The sequence below is a fragment of the Balaenoptera acutorostrata genome, chromosome 13, assembly GCF_949987535.1.
Source record: "Balaenoptera acutorostrata chromosome 13, mBalAcu1.1, whole genome shotgun sequence".
Classification (NCBI taxonomy): domain Eukaryota; kingdom Metazoa; phylum Chordata; class Mammalia; order Artiodactyla; family Balaenopteridae; genus Balaenoptera; species Balaenoptera acutorostrata.
In genome coordinates, this window is record NC_080076.1 from 67668200 (window position 1) to 67692798 (window position 24599).

The 24599-nt window shown below is 40.7% G+C and overlaps 1 protein-coding gene across 4 annotated transcripts in view; it reads right to left on the minus strand.

Moving 5' to 3' along the window:
• SPECC1L (sperm antigen with calponin homology and coiled-coil domains 1 like) overlaps positions 1–24599 on the minus strand; it is a 120790-nt gene that overhangs the window by 15164 nt on the left and 81027 nt on the right. For all 4 annotated transcript variants that reach the window (XM_057526558.1, XM_057526556.1, XM_057526557.1 and 1 more), the window contains 2 exons: positions 24334–24490; positions 22063–22165 (listed from right to left, as the gene is read on the minus strand). In XM_057526558.1, coding sequence (XP_057382541.1) covers positions 22063–22165; positions 24334–24490 — 260 coding nt within the window. The remainder of the gene's footprint in view (positions 1–22062; positions 22166–24333; positions 24491–24599) is intronic.

The following is a 24599-nucleotide window of genomic DNA, read 5'->3' on the forward strand; positions in this document are numbered from 1 at the left end:
GAATTAACATTGCTGTATGTTATATATGAAAGTTGAGAGAGTAAGTCCTAAGAGTTCTCAACACAAAAATATTTTTCCCTTTTACTTTATATCTATACAAGATGATGGACGTTCACTGAATTTATTGTGGTCATCATTTCATGATGTACGTAAGTCAAATCATTATGCTCTACACCTTAAATCTATACAGTGCCGTATGTCAATTCTACCTCAATAAAACTGGAAGAAAAAATATATGTAGTAATAACATATGTCAATTCTACCTCAATACATTTGTTTAAAAAAAAAGGGCATCCCAAAGCCACAAACACATTCAGATTTAGGTACTACACAGGCTCTCTCAGTTTTTAATCTTTTCCTTTTATTCCTGGTGTTTTGGAGTTTTATAACTGAATGCAGTGCAGGGTTAAACCATGGCAGAACCCGCCCCAGGCCAGTGACTTACGGGAGGTGCTGTCTGCTGGACACCCAGGGTGGGCTCCAGCGAACCCCAGGGCACCTCTGCTTGCACAGCGGGAATCCTTCACCTCTTCACTGACTGTCACTGCTCCACCCAGGCTCCCTCTCACCTGTGAGCCAGTGTTTTTAAAAATCATTACCAGGTTCTGCCAGGTTCATGTCACATTATTAGCGTCTCTACTTCCTTAAATAAGACAAAGCCATCTCTGTGGCAACCTGGACTCTTGAGAAACAGCCTGATGGTATTTCTGCCCTGCATCCTCTTCAGAACCTCACTGCCCATCAGGAGGTGGGGTCTACTTCCCTCCCCTGGAGCCAGGCAGGCCTCTGCCCCCAGGTCATGAAAGGCAAGGGGCCATTACCTGTCCCTCTCTTGGGAACTTTGCCCTTGGATCGCGGCCAGCACGCTGTGAGGAAGCCCTGGCCACAGGGAGAGGTTGCATGGAGGTTTCCGGTCACAGCACCAGTGAAAGTCTCAACCACCAGAGGCGTGAGGGCGGGAGCCTGCGATGGAGCAGAGGTGAACCGCGCCTACTGTGCCCTACCCACCGTACGTGTATGAGCCAAGTCAACGCCACGCTTACTGTAAGTCACCCACTCTTGGTGTGGTGCCTGTTACATAGCAGGAGATTACAGACCAGCCTCCTTTCTCCTGGGTCTGAAGAGCCCAAATGGAAAGGAAACCAGGTTCTCTTTCCTCTTCCCTACAGAATCTAACGGTTAATTACCCTTTCCATAGTTATATGTGTACCATGAGGCAGCAATGGAGCATCTTCACAAATAATCTGCTTCTACAAATGAAGAGGTCACCCTGAATTTCCCGAATGACCTCAGGCTAAACTCATTTGTGAAAACCCAGAGCATCATGTACGTAATGAAATTAACCCGTCAAATCTCAACTCCTCTGTGGACTGCACATCGTTATGCTGGCACCCCATCCAAAGTCAATGAAGCACAAGAAGAAAAAAAAGGCTTCTCACGATGTAAGGGAGTAAAGACTATGCATGCTACCACAGATGATACATAAAGATTATGTGACCCAGACAATTTAATGATTCTGCTTTTAGCAAAATAATTAAGCAGCTCTTGAAAATGTTACTTTTCTGATTTATCTTCTATTTCTCGGCATTACTCATATAATAAAAAGACCTACTTACTGGAAACTTACTGGAGCCTGGGGCACTGCTGGGGAAGCAGGACAGCTTGGTAGGAAGAGCCTGGGGCTGGGTGTCGGGAGACCCTACAGCAAGAGCTCAGGCTGCAAGCACCCTGCTGGCTTGCAGCTTCCTCCCTATGGAATGGAAGCCCCATCTTCACGATTTCTAGGGGCCGTCTCGAGTCTGACTTTCTCCAATTTCTGAGAATGGAATTTTGGATGCTGATTCCGATGAAGCACTTCAAACTTTATCTAAGCAAATGCACTCCTGAGACAAGTATCTTAAAGCTAACTAAGAGCGCTGGTGACCAAACCGTCGACCACACTCAGCAGGCTTCTCTCTGTCCTCATGGGAGTTACACGGGAAGAAGGAAGGGCAGAAGAGCAGGACCCCGAGTCACAGAGTCTGTGACTCCGCAGAAACTGTGGAAACTCCGTGGACCCCTCCCACCTCTGCACTTGCACAAGCCCATCCTGTTGGTGACGTCACAGCAGGCATATCTGAGAGGCTGTTGCTTCTGTGTACTGACCACAGCTCCACCCGGCAGCTGGAAGGGCAGCTCTACTGAACATCTTCCCGAATGTATGGACCCCGAATGTGGCTCTGAAAGACGTTCCCAATCAGAAAGGCGAAAATCAGCGTTTAAGAACCAGAGCTGTGTGTGATTCCCACACCCTCTCACCTGCGTAGGAAAACCTAACTGGTGTCACAGGGGGAAACCTGACTGAGTAGCGTCACCTACCTCACACTAAAACAATGATCAAACTAATTTATCTCAATGTTACTAAGCAATTAATATAAAAATTATAGCCCTGACATTTCTGGAAATAGAGGTTAACAGTTGCTGTCAAATCATGTTTAAACAGAACACAAGAAGTACATCGTGATTCTGGGAAAACTTTGTTTCCCAGCTGCTATGTTTGGCACTAAGAGGAATCCCTAAAAACAGGAAGCAGTCCTCTCACTCCACTGTGACTGCCGTGCAGAGCACAGCCTGAGCCGCGCGCGCTCTGCTCCCAGGGGCGCCTGGTGGACAAGTGACCTTGCTCAGCTGCTGCAAGCTTTCTGGATGGAGACGGCGTGTCATCAGGTCAGAGGACAATTAGACTAGCAGCTTTAATCGCTTCACTGGAGAGAACCTGTGAGTGTATGCAAGTCCACATAAAGAACGGGTGGGACCACAAATCTGGCCATTCTTTTTCCCTTTGTTCAAGTATTTTAAACCCCTGGAACACAGTGATATTTACAAACAATAAGATCTTTCTGTATGGGAACTTAGTTTCCATGCAAAGTGACAATGTAAAACAAAAAAATTTAGACTTCCAACCTAGATCTGATTCAGATCAAAACCCTTATCTACTGCCTGCACCTTTTTTATTTTTAACTCTGGGAAGCCGTCCCTGTGGCCTGAGACTCCAGATACAGCAGAGGAAATCAAACCAACTCTAAGCTTTGCTCAGAGCTTCAGGGATCCTGAATACATTCTTTCAACTGTACCCTATCCACTGGCAGAGCCCCTAGCTTTCCTAACCTTCCCGTTCTGCCCTCCCCCATCCCAGCACTAACTCCAATCCCAAAGAGAGGATGCTAGGAAGGTGGAAGGGGAGAGAGAGAAGGGACGATGGGGAAAGTGGCACTTGTAGCGTCTTCCCGAGAGAGACTGAAGACCTCCTTAAAAAGGGAGGGGAGTATCCACAGCAGTAACGTTCCACCCGCACCCTCAGACAGACCAGGGGAGGAGGGGTTGTGTGTAGAGGAGCTGCTCTCTTCCCCGGCCCCTCCCAGCATGCAGTGACCAAGAAGCATCAAAAGGAACCTGGGTCTCTGGGGCCAATCTCTCCCGGGGATGAAGGCTGCCTTTACAGCTTCCAAGCAGTGGCCTGGGGAGGGTGCAGCACCGGCGCCCAGGCCGTATGGGCAGACACCAGCACGCTCCCCGTGGACACGGCACACGGCCCAAGGAGGGAACTTCCTTTCTCCTACTTTCTACAGACCGTCTACTATTTCAAAGGAGCTGGGAAGGACCAAGCTATTTTTATCTGGCCATTCATTCTCACTCTACTCTCTTCAACCCACAGGGACACACAATTCTGGGAGAATTTGTTGCTGCTTACTGAAAAAGGGTCAGGAAATAAAGAAGAATCCCAAAAGGAAGCACGCTAGGAGACTCCAGCTGTGGTGGAGCAGAGGCCGACAAATCCTCTCCTAAAAAAAACATGGAACTGGACAAACCGGTCAAAAATAATCATTTCAGGACTCTGGAAATCAATCAAAGGAAATAAATTAAGAAGCATTATTCATGAAAAGGGAATAAAACTTCCGGTAAGAACAGAAAGTCTGTGGCTCTCTCACCAGAAGCTGCCCTCATTACTGTTCTTCTTTTAGGTTTTTTAAAAAATAGCACTGTATAAAGGAATAATTATAACACTGTACTATTGGGTTTATAACACAAATCTAATATATATTGACAATCACAGCACAAAGGAAGAGCGAGGAAATGGGGCTACACTGGAGCTATATTTTACCAAATTAAGTCAGAAAAACCTTAAGTAAACTCTGATAAGAGATACATTGTAATCCCTAGAGTAATCGTTAGGAAAATAACTTAAAAAATAGCAATATGGTAATACTCAGCTATATGCTACCTATCAGAAACACACTAGAAAAATATACACCATGCTAAATGTAATCAAAATAAAGCCAGAGTGGGTGTATCAGACAAAGGAGACTTCAGAGCAAAGAATATCATCAGGGATGAAGAAGGTCATTTCATAATGACAGAGGTCAATTTCTCATCCTTAACATTTATGTACCTAATAACAGTTTCAAAATACACAAAGCAGAAACTATTAGCACTGCAAGGAGACAGAAAATCCACAACTTCAAGTCAAGACATTCCAATACCCCTCACTCAACAGCTGACAGAGCAAGGACACAAAGTAGCTGAAGATACAGAACATGATGACAACACTCTCAACCAACAGGGTCTAACTGACATTTAAAGAACATCTTTTCCAACAACAGCAGAAGAGTATTTTTAAAAATTATATACCATGTTCTGGGCCACAAAATGAGTCTCGAAAAATTTAAAAGAGATTCAAGTTACAGAGAGTATGTTCTCTGACCGCAATGGATTGAAGTTAGAAATCAATAACAGAAAGATCTCTGGAAAATGCTTAAGTGTTTGGAAACTAAATAACATACTTCTATATGACCCATGGGTCAAAGAAGAAATCAAAAGGGAAATTAAATTAGTAAGTATTTTGAACTGAATGAAAAAGAATATACCATATATCAAAGTTTGTGGGATACCACTAAAGTAGTAAGTACTTTGGCGGAAATTTCTAGCAATAAGCATCTATAGCAGAAAAAACCTTCAAATCAAGACAACAACTTCTACCTTAAGAAACTAAAGAAGAGCAAATAAAACCCAAGGTAAGCAGAAGAAAGAAAATAAAAAGACCAGAGTACAGATCAATGAAACAGAAAATCAAAAGCAATAAAGAAAATAAATAAAATTAGGGACTTCCCTGGTGGTGCAGTGGTTAAGAATCCGCCTGCCAGCACGGGGGACATGGGTTCAAGCCCTGGTCTGGGAAGATCCCACATGCTGTGGAGCAACTAAGCCTGTGCACCACAGCTACTGAGCCTGTGCTCTAGAGTCTGCGAGCCACAACTACTGAGCCCACGTGCCACAACTACTGAGCCTGCGTGCCTAGAGCATGTGCTCTGCAACAAGAGAAGCCGCCGCAATGAGAAGCCCGCACACCGCAACAAAGAGTAGCCCCTGCTTGCCACAACTAGAGAAAGCCTGCGTGCAGCAATGAAGACCCAATGCAGCCAAAAATAAATAAATAAATAAATAAAATTTAAAACTGGTTCATTGAGAAGGTAAATTTGATAAACCTTTAGCTAGATTAATCAGGAAACAAGAGAGAATATACAAACTGCAATATCAGGGATCAGAGCAAAGACAACACTTCAGATTCTACAAATATCTAAAAGATAATAAGGGAATATTATGATCAACTTTATGGCAATAAATTCAACAACTCAGATGAAATGGACAGATTCCTTGAAAGACTCAAACAACCAAAGCTCACTCAAGAAGAAACAGATAACCTGAATAACCCCAGAGTTACTGAAGAAATTGGATTTGTCATTAAAAACTTTCCCACAAAGAAAACCCCAGACCCAGGTGGCTTCACCGGGGAATTCTACCAAACATTTAAGTGGGAAATAAAACCGATTGTACATAAACTTTTCCAGAAAAATAAAGAAGAGAGACTTCTTTTTTTTTTTTTAATTTATTTTTATTTATTTATTTTTGGCTGTATTGGGTCTTCGTTTCTGTGCGAGGGCTTTCTCTAGTTGTGGCGAGCAGGGGCCACTCTTCATCGCGGTGCGCGGGCCTCTTACTATCGCGGCCTCTCTTGTTGAGGAGCACAGGCTTCAGACGTGCAGGCTCAGTAATTGTGGCTCACGGGCCCAGTTGCTCCATGGCATGTGGGATCTTCCCAGACCAGGGCTCGAACCCGTGTCCCCTGCATTAGCAGGCACACTCTCAACCACTGCGCCACCAGGGAAGCCCAAGAAGAGAGACTTCTTACTAACTCATTCTGTGAGGTCAACATTACCCTGATACCAAATCCTGCTAAAGACATAAAGAAAACTGCAGACCAATATCCTCATAAACATAGATGCAAAAATTCTAAACAAAATTTTAGCAAATCAACAAGACAGAAAAAGGATAATACGTCATAACCAAGTGGAGTCTATCCCAGGAATACAAGGTTGGTTTACTACTTTTAAAAAAATAAATCACCTTAAACAACTGGAAGATCAAAGAAGTCACAAGGAAAATTAGAAAATAATTAAAGACAATTGAGGGACTTCCCTGGTGGTGCAGTGGATAAGACTCCACACTCCCAATGCAGGGGGCCTGGGTTCGATCCCTGGTCAGGGAACTAGATCCCACATGCATGCACAACTAAGAGATCGCATGCCACAACTAAGGAGCCTGCGAGCTGCAACTAAGGAGCCTGCCCGCCACAACTAAGACCCAGTGCAACTAAATAAATTAAAAGACTCAGTTAAAAAAAAAAAAAAAAAGAAACTCTGGCCCCCAGATTAGATGTAAAAAAAAGACAATTGAAAATTAAAACACAACATACTAAAACTAAAACTTATGGGACACAGCAAAAGCAGTGTTGGGGGAAAATTTATAGCTATAAACTCTTAAATGTTCAGAAATAAGAAAGAACTCAAATCAACAAACCAACTAACTTTACATCTTAAGGAACTAGAAAAAGAAAAACAAATTAAACCCAAAAGCTAACAGAAGGAAGGAAATAACAAAGATTAGAACAGAGATAAACAAAATAAAGATTAAAAAACAGAGAAAAATCAGTAAAACCAAAAGTTGGTTCTTTGAAAAGATGAACAAAATTGATAAACCTTTAGCTAGAAAGACTAAGAAAAGGAGAGAAAACTCAAATTACTAAGATGAGAAAGTAGGGGTATTACTATTGATTCTACAAAAATAAAAAGGATTATAAGAGAGTACTATGAATAACTGTTCACCAGTAAATTGGATAACCCAGATGAAATAGACAAACTTCTAGAAACACAAAACCTATCAAGGCTGAATTATGAAGGAATAGGAAATCTGAACAGACCTTTAACTAGTAAGAAGGTTGAATCAGTAATCAAAAACCCCCCAACAAAGAAAAGCCCTGGAATGGATGGCTTCACAGGTGAATTCTACCAAACATTTAAAGAAGAAATAACACCAATCCTCCTCAAAACTTTTCCAAAAATTGAAGAGGAGGAAACACTTCCTAACTCATTCTATGGGGCCAACACTACTCGGATACCAAAGCCAGACAGAGACACTGTAAGAAAACAAAACTACAGAGAAATATCCCTTATGAACAATGATGTAAAAATCCTCAACAAAATACTAGCAAACCAAATTCAGTAGCATATTAAAAGGATCATACGCCATGACCAAGTGGGATTTATTTTTGGAATTCAAGGATAGTTCAACACATGAAAATCAATGAATGAAATATACCAAATGGACAGAATGAAGGAAAAAAAACACATGATCATCTCAATTGATGCAGAAATGGCATTTGACAAAATCTGGCATCTAATTCCTGACTAAAAAACAAAAACAAACAAAAAAACCTCTCAGCAACCAAGGAATAGAAGGGAGCTTAAGGCCATCAACAAAACCTGGAGCTAGGGCTTCCCTGGTGGCGCAGTGGTTGAGAGTCTGCCTGCTAATGCAGGGGACACGGGTTCGAGCCCTGGTCTGGGAAGATCCCACATGCCGCGGAGCAGCTGGGCCCGTGAGCCACAACTACTGAGCCTGCGCGTCTGGAGCCTGTGCCCCGCAACGGGAGGGGCCGCGATAGTGAAAGGCTCGCGCACCGCGATGAAGAGCGGTCCCTGCACCGCGATGAAGAGCGGTCCCCGCACCGCGATGAAGAGTGGCCCCCACTTGCCGTAGCCGGAGAAAGCCCTCGCACGAACCGAAGACCCAACACAGCTAAAAATAAATAAATAAATAAATAAAGTAGCTATTAAAAAAATAAATAAAAAATAAAAAATAAATTTACCATCTTAACCATTTAGAAAAAAAAAAAATGTTTTAAAAAAAAAAAAAAAAAACAAAAAAAAACCTGGAGCTAATGGTACACTTAATGGTAAAAGACTGAATGCCTTCCCCCTAAGATAGGTATCAGCAAACTATGACCCTCTTGCCTATTTTGACTAAAATATAGGCACGTCTATTTATTTATGTATTGACTTATGGCTAATTTCAAGGTACAATGGCAGAGTTGAATAGTTGCAACAGAGACCTGTGACCCACAGAGTCTAAAATATTTACTGTTAGGCCTTTAAGTAAAACTCTACTGACCCCTGCCCTAAGACCAGTAACAAGACAGGGATATCTGCTTCCATCATTTCTATTCAATATTGTACTGTAGTTTCTAGCCAGTACAATAAGGAAAGAAAAAGGAATAAAAGGCATCTAGATTATAAAGGAAGAATTAAAACTGTCTTTAGTCGCAGATGGCAAAATTGTCTATGTAGAAAATATGATGGAATTCATATTTTTTCCATTTTTCATAAGTACTAGTTACCTAGTACTTATAACCCAGAAAGCCTCCTGTGACCTCCTAAAGGTTAACCATTATTCTGACACATATTAGACTAATCTTGCCAACTTCTGGGGTTTCAAGCAACCCAAGATTGTTAACAACCTCATACATGTCTTTTTTTTTTTTCATACATGTCTTTTGATGAATGCATGTACACACTTCGGTTGAGATATACCTGAGAGTGAAACTGCTTGCTCACATGATATATGAATATTCAACTTCAGTAGATACTTCCAAATAGTTCTCCAAAATGGCTGGAACATTTTCCAACCCCATCAGCAATGTCTAAGTGTTCTTATTCTGCTTCCTTCCCAACACTAGGCATGATCAGCTTTTTGAATTAGCCATTCTGTGTCTAATCTGCTGTAGCATCACCTCATTGTGGTTTTAATTTGTATTTCCCTGATGATTAATGACGCTGAGCATTTTTTCAGCTGTTTATTACTGGCCATTGGATATCCTTTTTTATGAAGTGCTTGTGAAGTCTTCCAATTGGGTAGTACAAGTCCTCCAGCTTTGTTTTCCAAGACTGCCCGGGCTATCTATCCAAGTGGGTTTCCATATAAATGTTAATCAGCTGGTCAATTTCCATTAAAAAAATAAAGAAAACCCTGCTGATATTCTGATTGGGATTACATTTACTTTATAGATTATCTGCTCATTCCAATCAATGAACTTATTAGCACATCATGCCATTTACTTAGGTCTTCTTTAACTTCTTACAATGATATTTTATATTCTTCTGTTCTATACAGCTTGCATTAGATTCATTCCTATGTACTTGATTTTTAAAATGCTAATAAAAATGAAATCTTTAAAAAATTTTTGTTTGATTCTTATGTTTATATATGCATCTTTGTTAGATTTTCTACATCATAATTGTGTCTGTAAATAAGCAGTTTTATATCTTTCTTTTCAATCATTACACTTTTTATTTCTTTTTCTGCCTTACTGACCTAGCTAGGACTTTCAGTACAACATTGAAGAGAAGTGAGAGCAGTCTTCTTGCTTTCCTCATCTCTGGCAGAAAGCTCTTGATGTCACAATTAAGATTGATGTCTTGTCTACTATTTTTTTCTAGATACCTTTTATCAGAGTAAGGAAAGCAGCTTCTATTCCTAATTTGTTAGAAATTTGTTCCTTTAAAAAAAATTAAACAGTGAAACAGCTGCTGAATTTTATCAAATGCTTTTTCTGCATCTACTGATCATATCTATCCTTTCATTTTGAGAACTTGCTCTGAAGGATTTTAATTCTTTGAAATTTTTTGAGACTTGCTACATAAGGCTCAGCATATGGCCCATTTTGATCAACATTCTGTGGCCAACTGGAAGGAATGGGCAATCTGCAGTTGTCTGGGGCAGCATTTTATAGCTGTCAGTCAGGACAAATAAGTTAATTGTGTTACTCCAATCTTCTATAGCTTTACTAAACTTCTGTTTGCTTCTTCTACTAGTTACTGAGAGAGGTGTGTTAAAACCTCCAAATATGACTGAGAGACTATCTTTTTCTCCTTTCAGTTCTGTCAGTTTTGCTTTATGTTCTTTGGGGCTATGTTATCAGGCGCATATGAGTTTAGGATATAAGTGCCCGTGAAATCTTCTTACTGGGCAATGTAAGTCTTCCAACTCTGTTTCCCAAGACTGCCCTGACTACTGCAGTTGTTGCTATTTTTGTTTTGATCCTTTTATCATAATGAAGTGCCATCTTTAACTTCAGTAATGTTTCCTTTTTTAAAAAAAATTAATTAATTTACTTTTGGCTGCGCTGGGTCTTCGTTGCTGCACGTGGGCTTTCTCTAGTTGCGGCAAGCGGGGGCTACTCTCTTCGTTGCGGTGCGTGGCTTCTCATTGCGGTGGCTTCTCTTGTTGCAGAGCATGGGCTTCAGTAGTTGTAGCATGCGGGCTCAGTAGTTGTGGCTGGTGGGCTCTAGAGCGCAGGCTCAGTAATTGTGGCGCACAGGCTTAGTTGCTCCGCGGCATGTGGGATCTTCCTGGACCAGGGCTCGAACCCATGTCTGCTGCATTGGCAGGCAGATTCTTAACCACTGCACCACCAGGGAAATCCCTAGTAATATTTCTTTCTGTGACAAGTACTTTGTCTGATGTTAGTATAGATCTCCCAACTTTTGATTAGTGCTTGCATAGTATCTTTCCCATTCTTTTATCTTCTTCAGTCTTTCCAGTTAAAGGATGGTTCTTATATGCAAAACAGCATTGGGTTTGTTTTTTATAATCTGAAAATCTCGGTCTTTTAGCTGTAATACTCAGTCCATGTATGTATAATGCAACTGTAATATACTTGGGTTTAAATTTACTTCTGTACCCTTATGCTCTGTTCCTTTTCTCTCCTTTCCTGCCTTCTTTTGGATTAATCGAGTATTTATTATTACTTCATTTCCCCCCTCTATTAGCCTCTTAATTTTCCATTTTTTATTATTGTTTTAGTTGTTACCAATGTATAATTTCTAGCAGTCACATTAAAACAGTAAAAAGACATATAATATTAATATGTTTTATTCAATCTAATATATTAAAATATGATCATTTCAATATGTATCAATATTTTTAAATGGGTTGTTTTACATCCTTTTTTCCCCATACTAAGTCTTCAAAATCTGATGTGTGTTTTATAATCACAGCACATCTCAATTTGGACTGGCCACATTTGAAGTGCTCAATAATCACATGCAGCCAATGGCCACTGTATCAGACAGTGCAGCCCTAGAGACTTATGGTATGTGACCCTTAACTCACTAATATCTACCATAAATTCAGAATTTTATAACTTTCTGGACAATACAAGGACCTTACAACATGTTAATGACATTTACTTTTCTACCAACCTCTTGAGCCATTTTTGTTTTATATTTTAAACCTAAATACATTGTTAAACAAGACATTTTTATTATACTGCAGAGTCAATATTCATTTATACTTACCCATACACTTATTTCTCCCATTGCTCTTTATTCCTTCCTATAATTTTGTTTCCCTATGGGATTATTTTCTTTCTGCTGAAAGAATTTCCCTTTTTCTTTCATAGTGGGCCTGTTGGTGATAAATTCTGTTTTTGTCCATCTATGGAGAAGTTGCCAGTCTTATCAGTACTCTTCTGAAGCTACTACTTTTTCTCTCTATTTTATGATTTTTCTCATTGACTTTCATTTTTGGCAGTTTTAGTAGGACACTCCTGTCCTTCCCTCTCCTCCTAGGACTCCAACTACACACGTATTAAATCTTCTACTGTGTCCCACATCTATGACACCTTCTTACGTATTTTTCAACCTTTCATCTCTCAGTGCTTCACTGTGGATATTTTTAACTGATCAACCCTACAATTCACAAATTTGCATTGTACCTAGCGTGTTGTTAAGTGCATGTATTGGAATTCCTAATTTCAGCTATTGTATTTTTTTAGTTCTAAAATTTCCATCTGATTCTATTTTATAGATTCCATTTCTCTGGTAAAATTTTCTTTCTCTTCATCTATTTTCTTGAACACATTAATCAGTTATTTTAAAGGCCTAATCTAAGTATCTGGATCACCTGAAGTTTCTCCCTATATTACTCATTATTTCCCTTGATTTTCAGTCATCTGATCATGTTTACTGGCACGACTGGTATTTCTGATGGACTGCAAGACACTGGGTATCAGAATATAAGGGGCTGGATGGTGCCACCTCCCTGCAGAAAGGTTTTAAGTTTCTTCTGGCAGCTGATCACCTCGATGTAGCAGGTGAAAGTTCTGGTGCTGAATTTCAAGCTGGCCTTTTCCAGTCCACCTTTATCTGTAAGGCACAGTTCTTTTGAGGGCTCTACTGAACTCCCAGGATGTTTGCCAGGGTCACTCCCCCTTGGCTGGTCTTGAACTTTTGGTTTTTATCTTCCTGGTACCAGGAGAACAAAAGCTGTGCTGAAGTCTCTATCCTCTCAGCAGCAGATTTCTGCTGAAGTTCTCCAGGTCCACCTCCATGCATCTTAGCATGCGACAAATACCTTGAGGACAAGAGCTAAGTCAAATGTTGAGTTCACTACTCTGAGACTGTCTTCTCCCTGGGATTCAGGACCCTCAAATCTCTGTTGCCTTAGTATAGCTCCAAATTCAGATTTTAGTTTCCCTCCTCAGTGACTCTCAAAGAAGCTCTGGACCACTGCTTTCTGTTTGGTCTCTGACCCATGCCAGGAGCTGGCAAATGCTCCAAGGGTTGAAAAAGGCAGTGTAAACAGAAGCTCAACTCAGTGTGATCTCTTTCTCCCTGCAATCTTGGCTCCTGCCAAATTTGTCCCAGCTGCCTTCATTAGTCCCCAGTGCCTTCACAGACATATATATATATATATATATATTTGCATTTTAAACAAAACAGTTCTCAGCAGAGTTTGATCTGATAACCTATCATAACCATACACAGAAGTCCATATTGAGTTTTAATTACTAATGCATATTTCACTGACTAGTCCACAAGCTTCCAGAAACAGGAACTACTTTTCTATTTCCTGATTTCTGCTTCAATGCCCAGCACACTACCTGGCACAGAGCTTTAGTATGTATTTGATAAGTTAATTTCTATATTAGGAAATATTGCTAGAAAGCAAGTAAAGCATAGCACATAAAAACATCACTTTTAAACCATTCAAGTCCATCAATTCTTCTGATTCCATTAACCTCCACTAAGAAATGTACAATCTTTCCTTCTTTGGCCCAAGCACTAATGAGCAAATCCCTCAATAAAACTGTGCATTCTTAACGTTTATTTGAGATTACATTACCTCAGGCAGTACTAAAAGCTTTTGCCCATTTATTAAAACTATTTTGTACTAGATTAAGTGATTTCATTATCTTTTGGATTAACTAATCCATCTCTAGGCCTGGTATTTTATCAGAAAACAATGAGATTTCAAAGTAAAGCTCTCTTAAATTAACCTTTAGAGGCTCCTTGATTGTATTCAATTAGGTTTTCCCAGAACAAGAAAACAACAGTACAACAGAAGCTGTTAAATATAAAATTTAGAACCAAAGAAAAGTATACTGAAAGTACGAGTTATATTCCTTATTACCTGGTTAGTCTCATACCATCAATCTTACATTGTTAATCCCTAAAGAAACAGTCAAAGAACTGGAGTAGCTGCCTCTGGGAAGCAGAATTTACAGAGGTGATGGTATAGGGCAGCGGAGCATCACTTCTCTCCATAAGCACTAAAGAACTACTAGAGGTATCTATATATTTAAATTAATTTTAAAACACAATTGTAGGGCTTCCCTGGTGGCTCAGTGGTTAAGAATCCGTCTGCCAATGCAGGGGACATGGATTCGAGCCCTAGTCTGGGAAGATCCCACGTGCTGCGGAGCAACTAAGCCCACACGCCACAACTACTGAGCCTGTGCTCTAGAGCCTGTGAACCACAACTACTGAGCCCGCGTGCCACAACTACTGAAGCCCGTGCGCTTAGAGCCTGTGCTCTGCAACAAGAGAAGCCACCACAATGAGAAGCCCACACACCGCAACGAAGAGTAGGCCCCGCTCGCCACAACTAGAGAATGCCCGTGTTCAGCAACGAAGACCCAATGCAGCCAAAAATAAACAAATAAAAAAAAAATAAAAAAATAAAAAAAACCCCACAATTGTATACAAGCTGAGGCACTGATTAAAAAAGAAAAAAGACTCAATCCTTAAAGCAATAGTTCTGAAGGCTGTCTGTGATACCACAGACTCATGGCTCAGCCTTGAGGGAGTCATTGATCCTGGCAGGGGTTCAGGCCCACATCTGTAAACCTGACAGTTAACTTAGATCGTCAAGTCCCCTTCAAGGGTAATATTCTAGTATTCTAAAACTTCAGTGAATAATTGGTGGCAGGGCGCAATTTAAAAGAGAAAAAATGTATTTGTCAGATAAAAGGCCAACTCACAAGGGCTTGTTTTGTAATGGATGGTTAATGAAATTACAGTGATTAGTACAATTATTTTAGGATGACTCTTAAGAGAGTTAGCGGAAGATGATATGAGTATTAGGGAATCTATCTCTGTTGATTAGACAGTTCCTACGACATAAAGCACGCGCAGTCCCAGCACTAACGATGCACTTGGGGCCTGAGAGTGCAGAATGTGCTAAGTGTCACGTAACAGCTCCTGCTCTAGTGAGCCAGTCCAGTGTCACAGCCTGCCCTCTCCTGCTGATTGTGGGAAGTCAGAGACCAAAGACTGGTCCCACACTGCTGGCTTCAAGGAGGGGTAAGCTCATCCATACTTACAGCTCGATAAGGAAAGGGCTCTGGCACTTCTTACGTGGCTCTTGACAAATTAAGAGCTCTATCAGATATATCTTTCAGCTTAAAAAGATTATGCATATAAAATTATGTCCAATTTTAACTCACAGACCTTGAAATAAAAGAACCAGCATCCTATCTAAACAGCAAAACAGATACCAGTCTCACAGGAAACAAAAGCCAGACAAACAAAAAAGCCATACATAGACATCATTACAAAAGTGTCCACAGGAAGTAAGGAAGGGGGGAAACGGGTTTGTAGCACAGACTGCCCAATGTATAAAAAGGTTTTTCTTTATGTATGGCTAACCATTCTGTTTTGCATTATATTTCCCCTTGCATTTTAAGTACCCAGTAAACAAAAAAAAATTAAAATTATTAATTGAGGATCTTAAGGAATTGATTTGTGGTTTTTTTTTTTAACTTAATACAATGTACCTTAAAACCACAGAATCAGAGAATTTAAATGGAGGGAACCAAGAGACATTAGTTAAATCATTGATTTAATGCTTGAATTACCTCAATCAACTTGGTTACTTAATTTTTAATCAACTTGCTACATGGCAAAATGCCATAATCAAGGGGGAGGTACTTTCTAATTATCTAAAATTACTCAATTTAAGGGTAATGGTCTAGGAAAATTTAAAGCTTATGTTACAAGATGACATGCAATAACATAGAAAAATAATACTTTTAAAATCTGTTAAACGCATAGCATATGCTGGAAATGTGCACAACTGCCTCACTTAAGCTTCCATTTTACAGAGGAGGAAACTGAGGCCCAGAGAGGCTAAGTAATTTGCAAAAGGTCACACAGTAAGAGGCAGAGCTGACATTCAAACCTTACCTGACACTCAAGTCCAAGGGCTTAATCACGACTCTATGTGTGATTCTCACAGCATGGTCTATGGATCAAGTGCAATGCCTGTAAAAATGCAGATTCCAGAGTCTCCCGATGCACCTCTCGAATTATAAATCTTGAGGGTTGGTTCTCAGGAATCTGCACTTTTCCCACAATCTTCACAGGTTTTTGCATACAAGCCTGAGAACCACTGTTCTAAAAATGAACCTCCAAGGTATCCCATGACATTCAACATATAGGTTCAGACAGTCATTCAGCTCTGCCATGTGCAGGGCCTTCTGCTGGACGCTGGGAAAGACAGGCCCTTCTAAGGAGCTCACAGTCTAGAAAGGAAGACACACACACAGACTGACAACTTCAGTATCCTTGGGATATATCACGTGGGGTTCTGTAACACAGGGAAAATGAATTACAAAGACCGCCCCCCCCCCCAAAAAAAAAGCCCTGATATACAGAAAGCACTCTGCCCTGGACTGGGTTCAAGTCAAGGAAGAACTAGGCTCCCGGGGCTCTGGGAGGAGGGGGTGCACATTAGGGATGAACCCTTGCGGGGGCAGAGCAGGGCAAAGGCAACGTTGCACAGATGCTGACTTCGAAGCTGAAGGAGCAGACACTCCCCAGATGAAGGGGGTGAAGTGACAGGATAGGGGGCACCAGTGGCCAAGGTGTGATTGTGGAGAAGCCGATAAGACTACACAGGGGCCAGATCAACTGTAAGGGGTCTTGTTCTCCACACCAAGGATTTGAGGCTTTAACCAAATGGCAAAGGAGAAGCAGCTTAAAGAGAAATAACCAGATCACAATTTCAAACCACTTTGGCAGCCAAGTAAAAGACAGACAGGAGGGTGAGAAAATTACTTATGTCCATGCAAAGCCTTCGTACGCAGTGTGCACAGCAGCATCGTATGTAACGGCCATGACAACCAGATGGCGTCAGCAGATGATGGGACGACAACAGGTGGTCCACAAAGTGGAATACTGTTCAGTCGTAAAAGGAGTGACACGTGGAGAACATGCTACAACACAGGTGAACTGTGAAAACATTATGCTCAATGAAAGAGGCAGCCACAGAGGACCACACGCTGTGTAATTCCAGTGCCATGAAGTGCCCAGAACAGGCACGTCTATGGAGACAGGAAGTAGATCCGTGGCTGCCTACAGCAAATGGGGAGGGACTGCTAACAGGTACAAGATTTCTCTTCAGATTGATGAAAATTCTCTAAAACTAATTGTGGTGATGGCTGCACAACTCTGTGAAGACACTAAAATGTACATTTTTAAATGGGTGAACTGTTATCTTACGTGAAGTACAGCCCAATAAAAAATGATGTTAAAGAAAAAAATGTAAAGGGTTGGGCAATACTGATTTATGCTCGAGATTTCAGTCCTTGATCAAACTGGGAGCCACAGCATTGATGTTCTTGCCACTTGGCAAAGCTGAGAGCATCAGTTTTACCCCCGCTTTCAGGTATGGAGGACTGAAGTCTTTTAGGATGGAGTTTTATGTCTGGCATCTTTCACTTAGCATAATATTTTTAAGATTCATCCACTTTGTAGCATGTATAAAAACTTCTAATCCATGAACAAAGGATCTTTCCATTTACTTAGATTTTAATTTCTTTCACAATGTTTGTAGTTTCCAGTGTACAAGCCTTGTGCCCCTTGGTTAAATTTATTTCTAAGTCTTTTATTCTTTTTTAAAAATTTTTATTTTATATTGGAGTATAGTTGATTAACAATGTTGTGTTAGTTTCAGGTGTAAAGTGATTCAGTCATACATATACATGTACCTATTCTTTTTCAAACTGTTTTCCCATTTAGCTTATTACAGAATATTGAGCAGGGTTCCCTGTGCTATACAGTAGGTCCATGCTGGTTATCTATTTTAAATATAGCAGTGTTTACATGTCAGTCCCAAACTCCCAGTCTATCTCTCCCTCCCACCCTTCCCCCCTGGTAATGTAGGTTTGTTTTCTAAGTCTGTGAGTTTGTTTCTGTTTTGTAGTAAGTTCATTTGTATCATTTTTTAAGATTCCACATATAAGCGACACCATATATTTGTCTTTCTCTGACTTACTTCACTAAGTATGATAACCTCCAGGTCCATCCATGTTGCTGCAACAGCATTATTTCACTCTTTTTAATGGCTGAGTAACATACAATTGTACATACGTACCACATCTTCTTTACCCACTCATCTGTTGATGGACACCTAGGTTGCCTCCATGTCTCAGCAACTGTAAACAGCGCTGCAATGAACACTGGGGTGCATGTATCCTTCCGAACCATGCTTTTCTCCGGATATGTTATTATTATTATTTTTGGCCTCACCTCGCAGAACACAGGATCTTAGTTCCCCCACCAGGGACCAGGGATCGAACCCATGCCCGCTGTGGTGGAAGTGAGGAGTCTTAACCACTGGACCCTCAGGCAATTCCCCGGGATATATTATTCTTTATGATGCTATTATAAATGGAAATGTTGTCTTATGTTCATTTTCAGAGTTTCACTGCTAGTATAGAGAAATTCAACTGCTTTTTATATTGACCTTGTATCCTGTAAATCTGCTGGATTTGTTTAGTAGCTCTAAAGGTGTTTATGTGAATTCCTGAAGGTTTTCTAGATAGCAATCATGTCATCTGCAAATAGACATAGTTTTACTTCTTCCTTTTCAATGCCTTTTTTTCTTTCTCTTGCCCAGCTGCCCTAGCGAGAACTTCCAATAAAATGTCAGTAGAAATGGTGAGAGTGGGCATCCTTTCCTGTTCCTGATCTTGGGGGGGAAGCACCTAGTCTTTTACCATTAAGTACGATGGTAGCTGTGGGTTTTCACAGATACCCTTTATAAGGTTGAGAAAGTTCCCTTCTATTCCTAGTTTGTTGAGTGTTTTTTTTTATCATGAATGGGTTTTGAATTTTGTCAAACACTTTTTCTGCATCCACTGAGATGATTTTGTGGTTTCTCCCCTTTATTCCACAACATGGTGTATTACTTTAAGTTTCATATGTTGAACCAACTTTGCATTCCTGGGATAAATCCGACTTGGTCATGGTGCACAATTCCTTTTATTTGCTGCTGGATTCTGTTTGTCTGTATTTTATTGAGGATTTTTGCATAAGAAATATTGGTCTGCAGTTTTCTTGTGATGTCTTTTTCTGGCTTTGTTATCAGGGCAATACTGGCCTCACAGAATGAATTAGGAAATGTTCTCTATTCTATTTTTGGAAGAGTTTGAGAAAGACTGCTGTTAATTCTTCTTTTAAACGTTTGGTAGAATTTACCAGTGAAGCCATCAGGCCCTGGGCTTTTCTTTGTTGAAAGTTTTTGATTACTAATTCTGTTTCTTTAGTTGCTATAGGTCTACTCAGATTTTCTTTCTTTTTTTTTTAAAGTTTTTTTTTTTTGATGTGGACCATTTTTAAAGTCTTTATTGAATTTTTTGGTTACAATACTGCTTCTGTTTTATGTTTTGTTTTTTTGGCGGCGAGGCATATGGGATCTTAGCTCCCCGACCAGGGATCGAAACCATACCCTCTGCGCTGGAAGGTGAAGTCTTTAACCACTGGACCACCAGGGAAGTCCCAGATTTTCTTTCTTCTTGAGTTAATTTTTTTAAATTAATTAATTAATTTATTTTTATTTTTGGCTGCATTGGGTCTTCGTTGCTGCGTGCGTGCTTTCTCTAGTTGCAGTAAGTGGGGGCTACTCTTTGTTGCACTGCGCCGGCTTCTCATTTCAGTGGCTTCTCTTGTTGCAGAGCACAGGCTCTAGGCACGCGGGTCTCAGTAGTTGCGGCACATGGGCTCAGTAGTTGTGGCGCACGGGCTTAGTTGCTCCACGGCATGTGGGATCTTCCAGACCAGGGCTCGAACCCGTGTCCCCTGCATTGGCAGGCGGATTCTTAACCACTGTGCCACCAGGCAAGTCCTTGAGTTAATTTTTATAGTTTGCGTATTTTGAGGTATTTGTCAAATTCATCTACGTTAAACAATTTGTTGGTATACTGTTCACAGTATTCCCTTTTAATCCTTTTCATTTCTATAAGGTCATTAGTAACGTCCTCTCCTTTATTCCTGATTCTAGTAATTTTAGTCTCCTCTTTTTTTTTTCCTTTGTCAATCTAGGTAAAGATCTGTAGATTTGCTGATCTTTTCAAAGAACAAACTTCTGGTGTCACTGATGTTCTCTACTGATTCTTCTATCTCCTTTATTTCTGCTCTGACCTTTATTACTTCCTTCCTCTGACTGCTTTAGGCTTAGTCTGCTCTTCTTTTTCTACTTTCTTCAGGTTGACGGTTAGATCACTGATTTGAGATTTTTCTTCTTCTTCTTCTTCTTCTTTTTTTTTATCTTTTGGCCACACCGCACAGCGTGTGGGATCTTAGTACCCCGACCAGGGACCAAACCTGCACCCCCTGCACTGGAAGAGCGGGGTCTTAACCACTGGACCGTGAGGGAAGTCCTGAGATTCTTCTTCTTTATAAAGGTAGGTGTTCACAGCTATAAATTTCCCTGAGAGCTGCTTTTCAGCACCTCCCATAGTTTTGTTATGTTATGTTGTGAATTTCAGTTATTAATTTCTAATTTCATTCCATTATGATCAGAAAAGATACTCTGTGAAATTTCAATCTTTTAAAATTTAAAATTTATCGAGATTTATTACTCAACATACAGCCTATCCTGAATGTTCTACATGCACCTGAGAAGAATACATATTTTGCTGTTGTTGGGTAGAGTGTTCAACAGATGTCTCACAGGTCTAATTAGTATACAGTTCATGTATATAGTATATGGTTCAAATCTTGTATGTCCATGCTAGGTTTTTCTATCTAGATGTATCCCAATCATTTACTTCTTTTTTTTTTTGGGGGGGGGGTGCTAAGCAATTATTTTTTAAGTGTACAGTTCAGTGGCATTAAGTACATTCACATGGTTATATAACCATCACCGGCATCCATTTCCAGAACTTTCTTCGTCTTGCAAACTGAAACTCTGTACCCTTTAAACAATAAATCCCCATTACCCCCTGCCCCCAGCCCCTGGCAACCACCATTCTACTTTCAGTCTCTATGAATGTGACTATTCTACGGAGTTCATATAAGTGGAATCCTATAATATTTGTACTTCTGTGTATGGCCCATTTCATTTAGCATAATGTCATGGAAGCAACCTGAATATCCATCGACAGATGAATGGATAAAGATGTGGTACATATATATGATGGAATACTACTCAGCCATAAAAAAGAATGAAATAATGCTATTTGCAGCAACATGGATATAGAGATTATCATATTAAGTGAAGTACATCAGAGACAAGTATCATATGATATAACTTATGTGTGGAATCTAAAAAAATGATACAAATGAACTTATTTACAAAACAGAAACAGACTCACAGACATAAAAAAACAAACTTACTGTTACCAGAGGGGATTGTGTGTGTGTGTGTGTGTGTGTGTGTGTGTTGGGGGGGGGATAAATTAGGAGTTTGGGATTAGCAGATACTAACTACTATATATAAAATAGATAAACAACAAGGTCCTGCTACATAGCAAGGGGAACCATATTCAATGTCTCGTAGTAACCTATAATGGAAAAGAATCTGAAAAAGAATAGAAATATATATATATATGTATAAATGAATCACTTTGTTATACACCTGAAACTAACACATCATAAATTAACTACACTTCAGTTTTTAAAAAAAGGTTAATAAACAAAAGAGAGAGAGACTGACAGGGCAAGAAAGGAGAGGCTATAAAACAGTCCAGATGAGAAATGACAGGGCACAAAGACAGCCCAGCAGGAAGGGGAAAAAGCTAAGAGAAAACTTTAAACATACCAATGATAAGTAAAATCTTAATTTAAAGTAAAATAAATATATTTTCACTCTTAGTCCAGATGAGGCCTTAACAAAAGCAATTAACTGGGACTTAAATGAGAAAGTGCTACAACAGCTGAACAAGAGTATTGTAAAGGTTAGCTACTCTGGAAAGGTAAGAAACTTATTTCATCCAAGGGATACTCTGCCACATTCAGGGTAGACTTGGAACCCAGTGCAGGACTCGTCACTGCTCAGGTGAGCTGCGCCGTCAGCACCTGGCGTGGCAGCTGCTCCCCTGGGGCAAAAGAACCATGGGGCTACCTGATAGCCTTCGGTTTTCTTCTGACACCATTTCAGCAAGGCGTTCCTCTTGGATCCTCCATATTCTCTTGCCAATGCCGAGAGAGGGTCCTTCCTTTCTTCCCTGATAAGTGAAAATAAGGAACCCAAGTTGAAATATTTCTTATTTGAGCACCCTTCTAAACCAGAAATCCAACAAACACAACAGAACATTTGAACACAACAAACACACACTCAGAGGCATCCAATGGCAAGATGTACCTTCACCCGCTGGATTTTGCCTGTCAATTTTTATGGGTCTCACAGACCCACCACCGTCAGGGGGCTCTGCCATCTGCAGGGGGCTCTACTCATTATCCACATGGAAACTGGCAAAGATTCAGCACCACTGAATCTTGGGTTCCTTATTTTCACTTAGGGAAGAAAGGAAGGACCCTCTCTCAGCACAGCACCACTGTGCCAGGCCATGTGCATGTGCTGGGCAGGGCGTGGTGAGCAACACAGAGACCCTGCCTCTCAAGGAACTTCAGAGTTTACTACGGGACAGACCAACTACAGAAGCTTGGGGGGGAAAAAATAATCAATGGCTATACATTACTCATTTCTTAAAATTATATGGAGGGTACTTTAGGGCACTGTCAACTGCCTTGGAGGCAGAAAAAATATCCTATCTCAGACCAGACACTGAATCAAAAAAGATTTTGTGATCACCCTGGCGATGGAGCAGGGGAGGCATACAACCAACTCCTCCAGTACCCAATCCTTCCTTCCAAGAACTATTCTAGAAGCAGAACAGAATACCAAGGAGCACCTGGAGAGAGAGTGCTCTGTAAAACAACCTGTTTCTTGACAAGCAGCACACTCTTAAAAGCCTGGTCTAATTTTTAGTGATGACTGCACAAGTGGAGATTCTAGCCCTATGACCCATACACTTAACAGTCCAGTAACTGTCCTAGAGGTTATGATGTTACAGGTGGCTTACTATTATTCTGTCCATATTCATCCTGCAAAGTATGGTAGGAAATCAAAGAGCACACATGTAGAACTGAAGCTTTTTCAAGTTAGAGGTGCACTGAAATAGCACCAATTTTTATTTAGAACCAAAAGTAAAATATGAAAATATTTCAACTTGCAGTTAGACTGCTGTCTTGAAGAAATATACTTTTATGTTCGTGTACCTGCCCACCAGATTGCTGCCCTGGTTTAAAGGGTTCAAAGAAGTTTGTTATAACACCACTGATCACAGGAAATGAGAATGAAGATAAAGGTGAGATATATGAATGAAAACAAAAGGGCAAGCCAAAAAAAAAAAAACAAACCCCTATTATACTCAAAATAAAAGTAACTACTACAATCACTGTGAAAGGTTTCCTCTAGTTCACACAGGCCATTTTGTTATAGAAACAGCTTAAAAAGCATCAAAGACAAGTAAAGTCTATGGGCACAATGAGAAGCTGCAGCAAAGAGCCTCCTAGAGCAGAGGGTGCTCTCCTGTAACATCTTCACTGTAAGATAAGGAAACTAAGGCCAGGAGACACCTTGTGGAGGCTCACAACTTCTAAGTGGGGGACCAGGAAGAGTGGGGGCCCTGCCCACCAGCGCGGACAGTGCTCCCCCGGGCTTGGCCAGGGCGGCATGAGCCGCACTCTCCACTGCACCCGACCTGCCTGATCCACACTGAGTATGGGACCACTCTTCTAAGAGGTCGGTCCCCGAGGGGCAGGGTTTTAAAAGTGAGCATATAATTTGAGTTTGAGACACCAAATATTCCACTTTTACTCAAACTTCTAAGTCAGTATACGGTAAAGTTCTGAAACCCACTCCCATCCCTCTTTCAGTTCGTGTTCAGCCTTCCTGCAAACTCACTAGAGTCACTGACCCTACCAGTAACGCTCACCTTCCTCCCCGTCCACCACCCTCAAGGCCTCGCTCGAGTTCCCCTCTTCCAGCCTCCCCAACACTCTATCCACACCCTGTTTTCACTAAACTTACTTTTGTACTCAGCTGTTCTCTACTTGAAAAAACCAAAACCAAAAAACCCCACAAAAAAACAAAACCAAAAACACCAGCTGCTTGGGGAAAATAATTCTCTCTTACTTTGCTTTACTTTTTTACTTTCATATCATCTTTCCCAATTCTAGGCATAGAAGACTAGATCAGAAAACACTAAATAACACATAAAGAATGAAAATACATCAGTGCTCGAATGCCGTTACTTTATAACCTGATCATTTAATTTCAAAAGGCCAGGAACGGCAGGCATGAAATGCACCAATGCTAACTGTCCTCTACCTTATCCGGCTTCGAGTGGTGGGGGTCACGGAGGCCGTGGGGGAGGAGGACAGGGACAGCTGTGGCGACGTGGCACCCATGGCCATGAGTGAGGCAGGAGATGCGCCCTCAGGTGCAGAGACATCTCGCTTCATCTCTTCACTGCTTCGTCTGGACACTGAGTGTAAGAAACAGCCATTATGCAATTTATAGCAAAAACATTTTAAGCTGAGTTCTTTTTTTTTTATTTTTTTTATTTTTTATTTTTGAACTTAGGGTTGATGTTG